At 37.8% G+C, this 17,774-nt stretch overlaps 1 protein-coding gene across 4 annotated transcripts in view; it reads right to left on the reverse strand.

The window, feature by feature from the left end:
- The window catches only part of ITGB8 (integrin subunit beta 8), a 33,740-nt gene extending 30,763 nt beyond the window's left edge, over positions 1-2,977 (reverse strand). For 3 of the 4 annotated variants that reach the window (XM_017731199.1, XM_017731198.1, XM_008631346.2), the window contains exons 1-2: positions 2,892-2,977; positions 113-287 (exon numbers count right to left, since the gene is read on the reverse strand). In XM_017731199.1, the coding sequence (XP_017586688.1) occupies positions 113-281 (169 nt within the window). In that variant the 5' untranslated portion in view covers positions 282-287; positions 2,892-2,977. Of the gene's footprint in view, positions 1-112; positions 288-2,891 lie in introns of those variants that run through there. The other variant, XM_017731200.1, reaches the window with a different exon arrangement.
- Positions 2,978-17,774: the final 14,797 nt, after the last annotated feature.

The following is a 17,774-nucleotide window of genomic DNA, read 5'->3' on the forward strand; positions in this document are numbered from 1 at the left end:
ATCATTCTTCCAAATAATTATTCCAGATGCCTCTTCACGAAATATCTGTACTTAGAAGTATTGTTTTTACTTTAAGTTTACTATAATATCAATGTGTTAGAGACGACCCAACCTGGACGCAGTTGGACTGAAACTTTTCCTGGTGTCACTTGTATATTTGTTTCGTGGTCACTAGGTATTGTGACATGAACTGTGGGGTTTTCAACCAAATCTGATTGGCAGCCTCTTTTCATTAAGTTGAAAACAGTGTCACAGCGTCCCTTCTGTGTTGTGCCAGCCATGAAATCCTGTTTAATAAGAAACAAAAAGTACAAAACAATCTGAGCTGAAAAAAAACCTGTACTACCTTCAAAGGATGAAGAAAACCAAAATAATAGTCTTTGAAACAATAAAATATGCTACTATAAATGAATAAATCATAGAACAAGTTCATGAAGCCATATGTTTTTAATAATGGCAATGATGCAATATTTAAATTAGAAGTTAACCCTAATTGCCACAACGACCCTTTTCTACACAGAAAATTTTTTTTAATGAGAAATGGGATCTTGCACAATCAGAACAAGCCAGCTTTGGAGAAAAAGGAAATTACACACTGTCACTATGTCACTAAAAAAAGTTCTGTGCCATGCTATGAGCTCATTTTAGCAAGAAAGTGTCATTCCCACAACATCAAAACACGTTAGTTTTCAGAAGAATCCACTGGTAATGTTACTCAGGCTAATATTTAATAGGAACAACAGAGGTCAGCTTTAGATTTAGCCAACCTGAATCTGTCTATCACACTACACAAAATCCAAAGACCTGCTGGACTATGTAATTTCAATTCCCGGAAAGAGGAAATCATGTATTATTACGGGAGTGGACAGTTTAAGATGCCACCAACATAAAAAAGCCCTTGTAGCAACAGGAAAGTGATTAGTAGAAGGATGATGTCAGAAGCAGCCCATCCTTTGCTGCATCAAAAGAGCAAACTTGCCAAAAATTGTGCCAAAATGATCCAATATAAAATTCCTTCCTGACCACTAATGTGATGATTAATACAATTCTGAACATAAAAAAACCCAAAAAAAAGACAAGATCCTTTGTAGTCTTTCAAAGTATCCTCTGAGCCAAAGCTGGAGACCAACCAAACAAAGGACAATTTCTGATCTTTCAGAGGCAAATGGGGAAAATAAGCAATCTAAAAGTGCATACAGTCAATTGTATGCTATATAATAGTCATCCAGACCTTGTAAAGACTAGAGGAAGCCCCTGAAGAAGGAAATTTGACAGTCATGTGTCTTGTTTTGCAAATTCAAACTCATTTTTGTAGTCTACCTCTGACATTTTTTCCATAACCTTCTTTATTGAAGACAACAGAGACTACTTCTTAAGTTACTGCTATTTATATACCCTTTTTAGTATATGCATATCAAAAAGCTAGATTTTTAAATGTATTATTATTAAATTTACTCTCATTACTGGTAATGACTAATAGATTTGTAGTGTTTTCTGAAGTCCACTGTGTGTGGGTATAAATTCAAAGCATCTCAAAAGTTCCTCATGGCTAATTATCTCATTAAAAATATTGCTCTGATGAAGCAGGCAGGCTAAGCTGCACTGCAGTATTTCCACCTGCAATAATAAGGGTTTTGCTGTTCCATAACCATGAATGGTGTGCAGGTGAACCAGCTGTTTAAGAGGGTTTGACAAAGCCCTGGCTTCCATGAACAGCTCTCAGCATTGACTTGAGAAGTGAAGCAAGAGAAGCAGAGCAGAAGTGAAACTGGCCAAATCCACATGCCTAGTTAGAAGGGGACGTACTGCAGATCCACAGCACTGGAAAGTCAGCAAATGCTGTTCTGTGATAAATGCAGATGGAGGAGGATAAAGCCCTGTCCTTTGTAACACAGGACATGAGGCCAAAATAATGAACCCTTCCACACTGTAATCCATTGTGCCATCTACTCATGCCCTAAGCTTCCTCTGGGAAAACAAGCCCTGCATGCCTCTACCCATTCTTGCATTACTTAGCCTTGTGCCTTTGGCAGACGAAGTTAATAATTCCAAGACATAATATCTCACATATTGCCAGTGCCTTACACTCCTTATCTCAGCCAGACACACCCCAGGAACTTATCTACCTTCTCTGCTAACCTGAAAGCTACTACGGGTAATTTCCACATGACCTTACAGGGCATATGAGCTTGCGATTGTCAGCGATATTCTTCAAAAGCTTGTTCCTCTGAAGTGATTACTCAAAATCATGCTACCAACAGGGTTATTTTTTTTTCTGTCAAACAAAACCAGAAATTCCCATATCCTTACAAATACTTTGCAAAGTAACAATAATTTCAGGATAATTCTTGCAACCTAAGATCTACCTTCTGTGCTAAGTCTCAAAACTGATAGTTTCAAGTGTCAAAATGAGAAAAACATAATTTTTTCCATTTGTGATAGGATCATTGTATATGGTGAAGTCAAAGTCACCTCCACTGTTAGTACAACCTTTTGCTAAATTCAGTAGACATATATGTATAGACTTGTTTTCATATATGATGAGGACTTAATATAAAGTACTGATAAGTAATTTTGCTCTTGAAGCCAAAAACTGTTAAACTCTCAAAGCTACTGTAAGTCTGCCAAAGCTGTCTACAAAGCAGATGGAATGCATTAAAAAGGTCTCACTTTATTTAAAATTACTGCAATTTTCCAAATAAAAGATTGCATTTTCTCCTTTGGAAACAAAATAAATTTCACATGATTTCTCAGGTTCTGTCTCTAGGGATCATTTAAAGATTTTCTTGCTATTTCTCACTATAATTTTCTCAGTTTAAAAGTCTTTATCTTTATAAAGATCAGAAGCAGCTAAAATATAAAGTCAAATGTAATTAAGCAAAATGCCATACCTCTTGAGCACACCATCCACACTCTGGACCCAAAGCAAGACACTTTGTGCATGTTACTGCATTTGAAGTGGCACATCTGTTTTCCGCTGCAATGAAATATAAACCCAAACATTCATGATTTATGATGATATGTGAAATTGTAAAATACCTAATTTTAAACCACGATTTGAAAAATTACTTCTCCAGATTAAGAGTGATGACAATGTATTCAAACAGAAGTAAAACAGAACAAAGAAATGGTGGTGAGGGAATACAATTTTCTTTTAGCTACAGTCTAGAACTATATGCACAGATTGAATAAACTCCATTCACAATTCACAAGGCCAAATTTTTAAGATTTAGAATAAGTCTGAAGTGAAAGTTTATCTTTGGCATGTATCTTGCTGATTTATTGCCTAACAGAAAAAATTTACTAGGTAGCTTATCTTTTTGCAGACATTTTCCCTTTAAGTCATTTACACTTGACTGAATTATTCATTATTCACTCCTCATGAAACCCAAAGTATTTTCTCACCTTCTATAAATATTCCCCCTCTGCATATTCATTTTTGCAATGAATAGTTTCCCAGAAGAGGAAGATTTTCTTTTCCAGAAGCAAATAGAAATGTATCCAACACTACATGTGTGACAGATTGAAGACACATCATTCTGTACTAACAATTGCAAAAATTGTGCCTACTTACAAGTCTACCAGCGAAGTCCTTTATATCCTTTTCACATCTTTGTTTTATAGATTATTGCTTAAGTTACTACTCTTTCCTATGAAACTTTGGCAGTTGGTACTGAAAAGAAGAGTCTTTTCAAGGGACTTGGTCAGCTCAACTTGAATGCCAGCATTAGTGTATCCTTTCAGCACACTGAGCACAAGTCTCTTGCACACCAGTGCACCTCTAAACAAGACAGAAGTCACCTGCTAAGAGTTATATGGAGGGCACAAAGTGCGCAGCTCAGTAGTAGTGCTGTTTAACAACACTGCTCTGTGGCATGTTCAGAATGCCATATTAGAAAATATACAGGGAACAAAAGAAATTTGATTTCTGCATACAAAAAAGGGCTATATCTGTTGATTGGTCCATTGTCATAGCATGTACCATCATAACAAAACTGATGAAAAGTTTGGTTTTCATCCAAAGTTTTGGCTACACGCACTGTCTCTCAGATTACTTCTTTCCAATCTGCAGTAATAATGCAAACCATCTTGCTTTTTAGGTAATGAGACAAACTTCTCATAGTGAACAGCTGTACTAGGGAAATATGTACTAAAATACCTTTTTTTTAAAATGTTTATTTTGCTAAGATAAGATCCTGTATTATATAAACAGCTAGTTTTCATTAGGTCACTTAGAACGACGGCTGATCCAAGGAATTAATCACAGTTTGCACATTACTAGTATCAACAACACATATACCATTATCAGTATTAACAAGCCTAGTGCAGCACAATTGCAGCCTTAAACTGATAATGTGTAGGTTAGTGGCAATTTAAATAATTTCAAAGGTCAGACCTATATTTCTATTTCATATCAACTGCTGCTGCTGATTTTTGCCATGAAGGCAATGTGAGAAAAAAAAACATAAATGAAAGGGAGAGACATAGGTATGATATACACAGTAAGTTGAAAAGCAGCCCAGGAAGGTGCTGGAATGTAGGGAACACTGATTAAGGGTGGGAGAGGTTGGTAGTGATAAATAAAGGAGGAGTTGCTAAGGAGAGAGAAAAGAACAAGACAAAATCCAAAAGGTTTTTGTTTAGTTTTTTGTTATAAAAACAAACACAGCAAGTTTTACTTGGATGTGAAATGAGAGCAAGCTCATTCAGCACTGACACAATAAAACATTTTTGCATTTATAAGAAGATAGAAACTGCACTTTATATTCTGTAGTCTGAAAGAGCAGAGCTGGAGGCCATAGAAAATGTTACCACATACTGCAGGAGAGGGAAAAAAGTATGAAGATTTCAGGTAGGTATTGACATTCACAGGGTTGTAGACCTTGCCACAGATCCCTTTCTAGACAGTATTCATAAAGTGCAAAGACTCAGAATGAAAAGCTGTTGAAGGACTAAAAATAAAAGGAATGTAATTGTTCTTGGCACACCAACAGCCCTCCCATCTTCAACTGGGTATCAAAGACAGCAGAGATAAAAGGCATTATAAGAAAAAGAGAGTAAAGTGATAGATTCAGTGAAAGTGTCAAAGGACAAGGAAAAATATAAGTTGCTGATCTGCAGCACAATAGTGGTTTTAAGACCACCATGGAGAAAAATAGGGAGAAAATTACATGAACTTTCAAGTTAATATCCATTGTAAGAGACAGAGCTGTTCTGATAAGAATAAACAGTTGACATGAAAAAATGAGAAATCTGTGTTTCTAGCTATTGAGATAAGGAATAAGGAACATTAATTCCTCGTCATTGCAATCAGTAAACCAAGTAAGACAAATAATAAGTATGGCCTAATTAATTTCCTGCAATAATATCTGAGACTCCTTTCTTAAGACATATAATCTGCAAAACACATACTTTAATTTAAATGCCACTGACCACATAACAAAACATTAACACCTTTTTGTAATATGCACTTGCTAAAAAAACCAACAGTATGTGTCTATGTGCCATTTTCCAGACACATCAGAAAACTGACTGAAAAATAACTGTCCCAATTTTTTTCTGTATGGTTTTTTGAATCTATTGAAACTTGATTTAGTTTATTAATACAGCCTATCTAGTAAAATATAGGGGTGTCTGTGTGCCTTTGTAAACTTCTAAGACAGAAGTTTACAAAGAAAGACTTCTAAACTTTGTAAACTTTCTAAGAAAAAAAGATCTTAAAATCTAGTGTCAGTGTGATCATGGCAGATAAAAGGGTTTAACAAATAAATATACAGTACTGCTGGATGCAAATCTCTTTGCTGATAACTCTCCAGTCTCAAGAGCTCCATTTTCACAACATGAAGTCACAGATTGGCTATAGACAAGCTTGGTACCATTGGAGCAAAAAGCTGAAATTTTTTTTAATAAAGAGAAACTTGAAAAAGTTGAATTAATTCCTTTATTTATTATTCTGTCTACATCACTACTCTGGTTCCCAAGTACATAGTCCCTTATAACAGTTAATTTATGGACATGCTTTCATTCATTAAATATTTATTATTTAGTTGTAAGCCTACCGTAAAACCATAACTGTTTAAGTATAAACTTTTCAGTTGCTTTAAAAAAATCATGGTAAAGCAAGAAACATTTTTTTATGAGTTGGCTCAAAAAAGAACTGAGATTTTTCCTGCCACTTCACCAAAAACAGAGTCCAGACAAGACTGAGTTACTGTTCAGCCAAAGCTAAGGGCTAGTTTCTACTGGCTTAGTTATAACTGATGTATGCCAAAAGGTATTTTTGACAAGGGCCAAATTCTCTGCTGGGAACTGCACAGGCATATGCATATAATAAAAAGTGAGTGCATCAGGTTAAACTACACTTTTCCAGCCTACTCCACAAAATTACAGCCGTGCTCCAACAACTGTAGCTATTTACAGTGATCACAGGTGTGGCAAGCCTAAACTCTCTGCAACAAGAGGGATCAAGACAAGGCAAACATCATATATGTTATAATTATATCCTGCCTCCTTATTATGAAAGTAACTTTATCACAATCAGGGTATTTATCTCAGAGATGAAAAAACACTAATGCACTCTGGAGTCTGAGAGAGGATGTTAAACAGGTTTTCAAACAGGCAGCGCTTTGTTCAAGTACAGCCAAGAATTCGGATTTGTATCACCTTCACTGTTGGTACACGCTTGTGCTGGCTTTGGAGGGTGTACCATTTGCTTTCTTAAAAGAGAAGGCCAAAATATAGCTAGAAGCTTATACTCCCTGATCATGGCCCTCAGACTGGTGAACACTCATCAAGGCAAGAAGATGGGAAATTATCCAGCCTCTACAGAGCTGCTTTTCCTTCAGTTGTGCATCTAATCTTGTTCTAGGGCAGCAATCAGCCAGGCTATCTCTCTGCACAGATAATGAACGAGGCCCTCAGTAACTCATGTATAGCATCATTTATGAGGAAAGCTGCAGCTTTTATGCAATGTACTGCAGTTACCTTCACCCTTCTGTCTTCAGAACAAAGCAACATGACCCTGTAGAGGGAACAGACAGTGTCTGTCCCACCTAACACATGGTTTCCTGATTCACTTTGGCTGAGTGAGAAGGTACAATGAAAAGCATTATAAAAATGATACAGGGGAGGGATTATTTTTCCATAATTATTGTGTCGGACATTTACTTGCTCAGATTACAGGAAAAAAATGATTGCCTGTGCTTTAACTGCCAATCCTAAAACCTAATCCTGGAATTAGGGATTTTTCCCCCTTTTTTTTTTTTTTTTTCCAAACAAAAAATAATTCTCTCTGCCTTTTGTGTCATGCTTAAAAAAACCACTATGTTACCACCAGATTTTCCAAGAAGATTACAAGGTATGCCTCAAAATCAGCTTTAAGAGGTACTCAGCCTTGCCCAGGAAAGGAGATTTCAGCTTGAACACTGTACACTTTTTATGCTTTATAATGAAATCTTAAGATTACTTGAGAAGAATACCAAACAACTTTTCTTTCCTCTCTCTTTTTTTCTATTACATATGGGATTTGTTAATTTGTTTCACTTCTCCATTACTGGTTGGGCACTTTAGTTTCACAATTCAGACAGAAAGAAACTAAGCCACACACTGATTTTAAAATGTTTTTTACCAGCAACAGAAGAAGCAGTAAACTAAAACTCTGCATGGCAGAGATGTGTTTTTGCTAAGAAAATAAAGGCGTGTAAAAGAAAGGTACAAAACATGATTGGCACTGTTAAATTCTGAGCCCTCAAAAAATACTTCTGTAAACCTGGCAAATGAGTAAAAACACCTTTCCATTGACACAAACAAGCAAAAGAAAAAACCCAAACCAAACTAATCAACTTTTAGTGTTCCTAAAAAGAAAAATGGAGTATAGCAGAAGAGATAAACCATAATGTGGTTACAGAGATGGTAAGAGGTAGAAGCGAGACATGAATAAGAAGTCTTTGCACATCTAAATAAATGCAGTGAAAAGAATCACTAGTGAACAAGTCCTGATAACTGATAGGGGCTTTCCATTCATAACTCTGCCAATATACCTGTCCTGAGAGTTTTGGGGTTCCCAAATTAATCTGCATTACGGTATGAACACAGTATCTTTTGAACATGAGGGTCTTTAGTGAGAGCTACACAGGTGATTTAAAAAGCCATTAAAATGCAAAGCAATACAGCAGCCTGCCTTGCCTGAGTTTGTGTCTTTGTAAAACATGCAAGAAAAAACACCAAGGTCTTCCTTTTTTTGCACATTGTGCAAGGTCTGAGTGACGCCACTGGAGAGAGCTGACGCTGGATTCAGCCGAACAGTGCAAAGACAAAAGGGGAGGACACCTCTGTCAACACAATATTAGGAAAGCCCTGGCAGAAAACAAGAGTCATAGATGATGCAGGAGGATAGAAAATGAGTAAGTCTGCTCTGTAGTGGCATGTGGACATGGAGTTCCCAAGAAGTGTATGGACACTTCTGTAATTAGAGAACGATACTGATACTAAGCTTTGAGCAAATTATGTGAGGTTCAATAAGGGGGAGTGCCAGGTTCAGCATTTCAGTCAGAGCAACCCCATGTGATGCTATACAGGCTGGGGGCAGAGGGGATGGAAAGCTGCTAGCAGAAAAGACATTGAGGTTCTGTAGTGTGTCCAGAGAAGGGCAATGGAGCTGGGGAAGGGTCTGGAGCACAATTCTTATGAGGAGCAGCTGAGGGAGCTGGGGTTGTTTCTACAGAAAAAGAGGCTCGAGGTGGGCCTTATCACGCTCTACAGTTACCTGAAAAGGATGTTGCAGCGAGGTGGGGGTAGGCCTCTTCTCCCAGCTAACAAGCAATAAGACAAAAGGAAATGACCTCAAGTTGTGCCAGGGAAGGTTTAGACAGGTATCAGGAAAAATGTCTTCACTGAAAAGGCTGTCAAGCCTTGGAACAGGCTGCCCAGGGAAATGGAGGAGTCATCATCCCTAGAAGTATTTAAAAGATATGTAGATGTGGTGCTTAGGAACATGTTTCAGTGGTGGGCTTGTGCTGGGTTAACAGTTGGACTAGAGGATCTTAAGGGTCTTTGCCAGCCTAAAAGATTCTATGATTCAAGGAGATACTCCTGACACCCTCTGAGTGTCTTACCCTCATCTCTCTGAAAAGTTCCAACATTTACATGAAGGTTGCACATCATTCAAGATGAAGACTTGGGGAACATAGGCCTCAGACAGATGCATAGCAACCCAAGTTTTTAATGTATATATATCAATTTCAAAGATTTATTTTTATTTATTTTCTCAGAAGGATGTATATAACAGCATTTTAGAAAAGGTACTACCCAAAGTAGCTACTGGTATCACAGTTAGGTGTCACAAACACAATGTTCAAACCACAGCCTCAGACATGGCCTTGACTATGAGAGACAGAGCTATTGACTACTCCAGTCTGACTTTGTTCCTGAGCCACAATACAGAATGAAAACAAGCAATGCAACCTTGAAATTTTCACAACACAATTTTTGTTTCTTGGCCAACTTTACTTGTAGCCTCTCCTTTCTATGAAACTTCCTGCTTTTCTGGGAGATAGTTACATTTTGTTGATGCAATTCATGCCTGCAAACAATGAGTCAAAGACTACTTGGCTTCAGAAACTAACCTATCCTGTCTCTTGCAAATAAAAACATACAGGAAAATTTACTAGGATTATATCATTAAAAGATACTCATTTCCCACAGTCATAAAAGCTAATGCTTTTATGGCACAGGTTTGATGGTCTTGTTTGCACAGCTTTACACCAATAAAAATGCAAAGCATGTGAAACCAGAGGGCTTTTTTTTTTTTATTAAATCCCTTGATTTCAAGGAAACTTCAAGATGTGTGGAGTTAATTCTGTTTCCTAGGATGGAACACGGTCATAGGAATCATTGTACTCCAGTCATTTACAGCTGCTAGAAGCTCCCTTGGAGTTGACCAGCTTGAATACAGTAATGCTGCTCGAGCAAAGCCTGGAATGGCTACTGCCATACATCACTGCTAATTTAATTTCTTGTGTATTAGTAAGCACTGCTAGCAAGTAGCAAGCACTGCTAGCAAGTAGCAAGCACATCAACAGCCCTGAATGGTTGGTATGTTCCTGTGCATTCTATAAAGTCTTACCTAATTAGGAGGTCATAATGGTTATAAAGGTAGATAAAAATGACTATTTTTTGCCTGCTTAAGAAGTTCAACTTTGAATAAAAGACAAGCCCAAGCTTTATCTCCCACCATCTTCTACAGCTCTACCTCCTCAAACCAGGCTTCCAACACCCAATTGTTTCTCTAACATACCTTTTTATTGTATATCTAATCATCACCAAGTTGTTGCTTTCTGCCCTACAGGAGCATGACCTCTCCCTGGCACTGTGTCTTCATTCACAAACCCAGCAGCAGCGCAGAGGATGGGCAACTGCTGAGAATAGCTCAGAGCTATTTCTTCCCACACAGTGTCACCAAAGACAACCTGAAAGATTCTTTGTCCATAGCAATGCAAACAGCTTACTTCACTCTCTTTTATCTGCATATATGGTGGTTTGGAACAAACCTACTCTGCATTTTAGACCGTAATTCCAAAAGCTGACAACCTAGTGGAAAAAGTCCCTCAGTTCTGAACACAAAATGATAAACTGAATTGTGCTTCTACAGAAGATTTTCCTGAAACAAACCAAAAGCCCCAAACCAAAAGCTGTGCACATGGGTATTAGGGAGACATGTCAGAGTTAAAACAAAACACTGAACGCATAATACGTAGTTTACACTCACAATGAGAAAACCTCAAGAATATTAAATAAAAGCTAAGACTTCAGAGAGGTATCAGAGAGGATAACCACCACTCCTTAAGGACTTGTAGGTAGTCCACAAGATTGGGAGGAGCATTTATTCAAGAGGGCTATTTAAAAAAATGTTACTGTTTTCTACAATACCAAGTCTCTAGTATTTGTTATTTCAGTAATTTGCTTCTCAATAGGGTTTTCAATCTCCAAAGATGGTTATTTGCCCTAAGACAAATTGGTAAAAACTTTCTGGTATTTTTTCATAATTAAAAACCACAAAACCCAACCCACCTGTCTAGGAACAGACACTGGCCAACCTTTATTTTAGGTTTAGCCTGTTAAATTTTTATAATTTGGGGACAAAGATTACACAAAACATGACTGTGGGCTATAAAATATGCAGACTCCCATACTAGCTATAACTACAGGTGCACACAGACTGAATGCAAGCTTCTGCTTGTGTTCCTTCAAGGAAGTATTCACATATGTGTATGGTCTGCAGGTGCAGCTTAAATGCTCTCTAAGGGACAGACTTCAAACACACAAATTCTAGGTTTTAAACAGGTAGTGGTTTATTTAATGCTCTGAAGTACTGCCACAACATTTTTAATAGCAAAATGCACTCCAATAGCTTTGCTTAGATTGGAAGAGCCTGCTTGCTGATGTCATTAGTTTTATTTAGTAATTTTGTGCCATTTGTGCCAGTGTGTAAGTTGTTCCAAGTTTTCTTATTTCCTGGTAGTCTTGTTTGAACAAAAAGATGGGAACTTGGTCGTTTCTAGGAAGAAGCTCCCATCTGAGAGAAGCAAGTCGTTCTCAGCACAGTACTAACCCCTTTCACCCTGCAGAGATAACATGGAAATAAATCGTATTCTCAAGTAGAGAACAAACAGTATTCACTTAGCCTAATTTTCTTGAACATTGAGAAGGAACAGAATTTATTTTGGAAAGGGCGGTTACTGGTTTAATCAGACTTGAACTACTTTCGTGATGCCACCATACATCACGCAGCTGTACTCGTAACACGGCTACAACTGAAAAATACCAAAAATACTTAAGTCTTCAAGATCTGAACCCAGTGAAATACTGCTGCTATCGACCTAACTCCCAAGACAGTGGGTAGAGAAGAGGCCTGAAGTAAAATAAAAATCAAACATCCAGGAACATCATTCCACCTGCCTGACACTACAGAAATTTCCTCCTCCAATAATCATAGTTAAAATCTTTGTCTCAGTATCTTTTGATGACCATAAATACTTCAGACTCTTTATTATTGTCACCATGAGTAAATACCAAGAAGTCACCACAGGCATATGACAATGAAGTCATGGGAAGCAGAGAAACATATAAAGAAAAAAGTCAATTATGAGCTTTGCAAAGTTTTCAATTTAGGCCAATTTAGCCTCAGCTAGAAGTTGCTTTTTTGGCAGCTTTCTAATGCTGTAAATTCCGATCATCCTGAAACACTTACATTTTGCTCAAGGGGTTATTCTTGTTCTGCCACCAGAACAAGGGGGAATCCTGAATGGCTGGCAAGAAGCTTACTTTTCTTCTTGGAGGAAGGTTCCATTACAGCGTACAGTGAACTAATTCATTAGAGCCCCACTTCCTTCCCAGAAGTTAAACTAAATAGCCCAAGTCCATTTATGTAAACTGCCAAAAGAAAAAAAAATTAATAAAGTTCAAGTACTTAGAAAGGAATAACAGACCATATCCTACTTTGTCCATCAAAAATTATGTTTGCTTAAGCAGATGAGAAAGAATTATTACATCTTTCCACTGGTTAGACAGAAATCAGAAATTAGTAGTGGAGATACAGGAACTTTGAAAACAAGATTTTGCTGAAAAGGACAACACAAGTAGAATGAGAAGCACCAAGGCCTAAATAATTTTATTTAAAAAAAACCACAGAAAGTTTATTAACACAAGGCAACCAATATTCTTCTCCAGCTTTCTGTTTTCAGTACATTCATCATGAGAAGCCAAATTTAAACCAAGATGTCTGGATAACCAGTTACAGTAAAAGCACTGAATAGTTCACATACATAAATTTCGAAAATATAACATATGACTTTAGTGCCATTAATATAGTTTAAGAGTACTGACAAGCTTTAAAGCTCAGGGTACCAAGCTATTCCACTTGTCCTTCTTATCCTGACAGAACTATTAAATCCCAATCACTGCCTAACATACACCTATCCTGATCTAAAAAAGTATAGTTTTTCTAAGGGTGTTTTTTAAAATGTACATTGTTGAAAAAAAAAATCATGTAGGTAATGCAGTTTTAACTTGTACATTAAGGTTAATATTTCTTACATCAGATCTATTCATAGAATCAAGGACAGAATCAGAGTCATTTAGGTTGGAAAAGACTACTAAAATCACATAGACCAGCATTTAACGCAATACTGCCAAGTCCACCACTAATCCTCTACATTGATACATATATATATATACACACATTAAAAGCTTGAGTTCATATGCACCTGTCTGAGGCTTCTGCTCTTCAAGTTTTTGTCCTGAATGATTCCACCCTCATGTAAGTGGTGGAACTTTTCAGAGATGAGGCTAAAACACATGTAGGCTCAGGAGTACCTCCTTGAATCATAGAATCATTTAGGCTGGAAAAGACCCTTAAAATCCTCTAGTTCAACTGTTAACCTAGCACAAGCCCACCACTAAAACATGTTCTTAAGCATCACATCTATGTGTCTTTTAAATACCTCCAGGGATGATGACTCCTCCATTTCCCTGGGCAGCCTGTTCCAAGGCTTGACAAACCTTTCAGTGAAGAAATTTTTCCTGATCTCCAATCTAAACCTTCCCTGGCACAACTTGAGGCTATTTCCTCTCATGCTACAATTTGTTACTTGGGAGAAGACACCCAGAAATGCGAGGTCCCTGGTTTCTAAGTAAGAACTTACAAAAATAATGATGACTCTGACTTTCTGAAAAAGTCTTGATATATATCAGCAGCCCATGCCAATTTGCACAATTTGTAAATAAAATATCTTTGGTTTTTTTTCTCCTACTGTAGATTAGTAATTAGTTCAAATTGTCCCAAACTCAAGACACAACATGGACAAGTCATCACGAATTCTTCATAGGGATTTGAAAAATATTACCAGCATTTATGTACTCTGTAAAGGGAGATTATAATCTGACATTTAATGTCCGCTTGTTGAACATACAACCACATGGGGGTCATTTAACGAAGATTTTCTTTAGCTTTCATGAAATTCACATTCTGACATCTTTCTGATGGTCTGGGGAAGTAAATTAAACTTAGACTGTATTTTAATGGAGAATCAATTTTATTCACTCAGGCCTCTTGACTAATGGGGTATAATTATTTGCTTTCTCAGTTGTTGCAGTCCTTGAAAGTTTAAGGGCCAGAAAAGAATCAGGTGCCTCTCCAAACTGTAGAGTATTTCTGCTGCATGCAATCTTCAGACTGCCTTGACAACTTTCCTCAGCAACAGCATATTCAAAATGACAGAGACAACCTTCCCAGAGCATCAGGAGTATAGTTATTGCTCTTCTAGTTCATAAACTGCCCCTCTCCTCTCTTTTCCCAGTCTCATCTCAAAACATCTGTAGCATGAAAATATTGTAAATACTACACATGCAACTACCAGTTTCATTCAACCTGTAAAAACCATAGAATAAAAATACTCTTACCATATAAGCCCCCTGAAGAGAAATGAAATTGCAACAAATTATGAGAAGCATACAATTTGCAAGCAAATATGGGCAAATTATTGGCATAATACGCTTCTTGAACAATGCACACATAAACACAAACCTCCCCCTCACTATTCCTCAGAACTGCAACCTACAGCCCTCTCAAACTCCCAGGTTGTTTTTCCCAAAGGCTGGTTCCCAAAGGTTCCCGAAAGGTTGGCTTTACCAAAGATGGTCCATTACCCTTAGGGAGCATATCACCCACGCAGACTCAGGAAATTAAAAATGGGTTTTCTCTTCTTCTTGGATTGTTTTAAGCCTCAGGAAAAGCAGAACTGGCTCAGTGTTGAGTTTTCCATACAACTCAGCTTCTTCCACTGAGTCTCAAAAGAAAATGGGCTGCATGGGCACACAACAGAATCAACAGACAAACACCAATTAAAGCCATCATGATGTATCTTTTATTTCAGACCTTTTTGTGTGCGTGCATGTGTGCCACAGGACATTTCCTGACCACCTCTCTTCAAAAACTGTTCTTCCACGGGTGGTTGAATAGCTTTTCTTATTCCTTTGAGAAGTAACACAGTAATGGTTTATGAAACTTTCTTACTAGGAGGAACACACACAGAAATCTGGTGTGACAAGAATGGTGAAGCACCAAAGACCTTGACGGGAGAAAATTAATGAAACAAAAGTCATGCTATTGGCATAAATCAATTAACAACTGACCCTTTCATGATCACAGATCCCCCACTTTCCCCAGTGGTCTTGCCAATTTACACACTCAAGAAGACTGAAGGTACCAACTTTTAAAGTTGGTATTTAAAGAGATCTGTCAATCTCAACTACCTAAGAGAATTGCTGCGTGACTGTTCTCTAAATCAGAGATAAAGATTTTCATGCCATCCCATCCCTATTTGCACATCACAAGTACACTCTGTTTACTTGAGCTTCATACAGGAATAATTCCATAGATATTTTGGAAAGCACCAAATACCTTAGTTTTCAGATTTTAATATTAATTATAACTGGTTTTGGGACACTGCTAAGGTTTGAATCAATATCCTCTGTTAACCCTGACCAATCAGTCATTCTTCAGTATTTAAGCCCCACATAACCCATGTGCTTATACAGCAGATAAAAAATAAATTTCAACAGTCAGTTTCTGAACACGGCAAGGGAACTGACTGTCTTCACTGAAGTGAGCACTTACACAACTGGTTAGCACAATGCATACACACTGCTGTAGAATCCAGCTTTTATTCAATTCACTGGTTTACATCTTTAGGAGTTTGTCAGGTTTCAAAGTTCAAACATAAATGTAGGGATCTGTAGAAATCCCTACAGAACTAGCTTGATTCTTATGTCAGGTATTTGTTATAGTTGGCTTACTGAACTGCAAATTTCCTTTTGGTGAGACTTACTGAACAAGGGACTCTTTGTAGAAGGCAGCAACACTACCCTTTTTATCTGAGCTTACAGAACCTGTAATTTGGGAATTGCAAATTTACAGCATTGTGAGATTTCCTTTTGCGTTCCTTGTAACTTCAAACACTGGGCCAAATTCTACCTTTACTTATCCCCAAGCAGTGACTCACCCCTCAAACTGCAGTTTGCAGAACAAATACCTCAGGTAGTATCAAGCTGTCCATTTTTCAATTAGAAGAGCCACAAATGGTCCAGGAAGAATGAAATAAATTTGAGTTCCTTGTACATTTCATATTAATTCCAGTCTCTTTTAGAACTGAAGATTCAATGCAACAGATATGCAGGTTCTGCCAACTCTGCACATAAAAAAACTGAACTTGCTGATGGCACGGGAACAGCGCAATGCTTTTCTCCATGCCCAGCACTGCCGATGCAGAAGCAAAGAGGAGTGGCTGCTTGAACAAAGCCATGCTGCCAAATATCTGTACATGGAGCTGCTGCCCAGTCTCTCTCGAAGCAGCCTGCAGACATTCAAAGAATCCAGGTGGTGCTGCACTGGCTATCACAACCAAATGTAAAAATCACAAACAACACTAATAATAACAAAAAATTTTACGTGTTCATTCACAGAAAAACAAAACACTCTTCTTGCTTCAACTGTGACTGTAGCCTGTAAAGTGATTATGTATGAAGGAAAGAATTCAGTGTGCCTTTCAGCTTTCATGAATTAGCAGAGGTTTCAAAAGAAAAGGAAAAAAAACAAGGTCTATCTGAGTTACAGTCTGCCCAATCTGAGAGCTGTTGTCACAATAAACACATAACCCATGACGCATTGCCCATATATATTTTCACTATCAAGCACAACAAAGACAGCAAGCATCCTTTGGCACAAAAGCCCTCCTGTGGCATAACCTCCCCCCTGTGGCATTCTGTTCTGATGCATTATTTGCACTAGTGTGTACCCAGGAACTACACTCATGAGCAAGCACAACACTGCATTCAGGCACAGAACCACCCTCTTCATAAAGTTTCAATTAGCCTTTCAACTCAATAGCACTGCATAAAAAAGAATCTGGGATACTACACACAAGATGGCATGTTTCATAAGAAATTTAATAATATATTTTATTTTTCCTATTGACATTTAGTTTGGTTCTGAATTCAAAATATGAAGCCAAAAAAGCAAAATAAATTATCTTATGAAAGTTAACAAATTATTCCATTGTTTTTAATAGCACTGGGCAAATCCTACTGAATTAGGCATGAATTTGTCACATATGCAATAAAGAAGTTAAGACTAATACATTGTTCCCATTGTAAATCTTAGTTTTAGAAGTTACATGTTAACATTTTAAATCAACTCCAGGCTTAAGCTTGGAAATGCCAATTATTCCACAAGCAGAAAAAACTACAGAAAGATGACTGACAACCTGATCTACTTTGACCACTGCTAGCCAAATAAGATCCTTTATGAAATAATTGACTAACCTGCTTGCTATGTCAACTGCTGTACTATCTAAGGTACTTTTGCACAAACTCCTCTCACCCTGCACACATTAAAACTGATGCCCGGGGCTTTGGGAAGCTATTCCACAACGCGAAGGGTTACCCACATTTACCAGAGCCTTTTTCACCCGGGGACCGTAGCTCCCGGGGAACTGTCAACATGCGCGTTATCCCAAGGTAAACAGAAGACAATCTTCTCGTAGTTCTATCCCTGTTTAACCCTGCCACTACATGCCATATAAACGACGTAAACCAGAGTGTTACCATCGCCAAGAACTGTCCATCCCTTGGAACCCCCGGGGGGGTCCTCTTCATGGAGCGTTGCAGAGGGTGCACTTCAGGACCCGCAGCACCCTGGCGTGCGATACTCCCGCGGGCTT

This window comes from Corvus brachyrhynchos, unplaced genomic scaffold, assembly GCF_000691975.1.
Source record: "Corvus brachyrhynchos isolate BGI_N302 unplaced genomic scaffold, ASM69197v1 scaffold84, whole genome shotgun sequence".
In the NCBI taxonomy this organism is placed as follows: Eukaryota; Metazoa; Chordata; class Aves; order Passeriformes; family Corvidae; genus Corvus; species Corvus brachyrhynchos.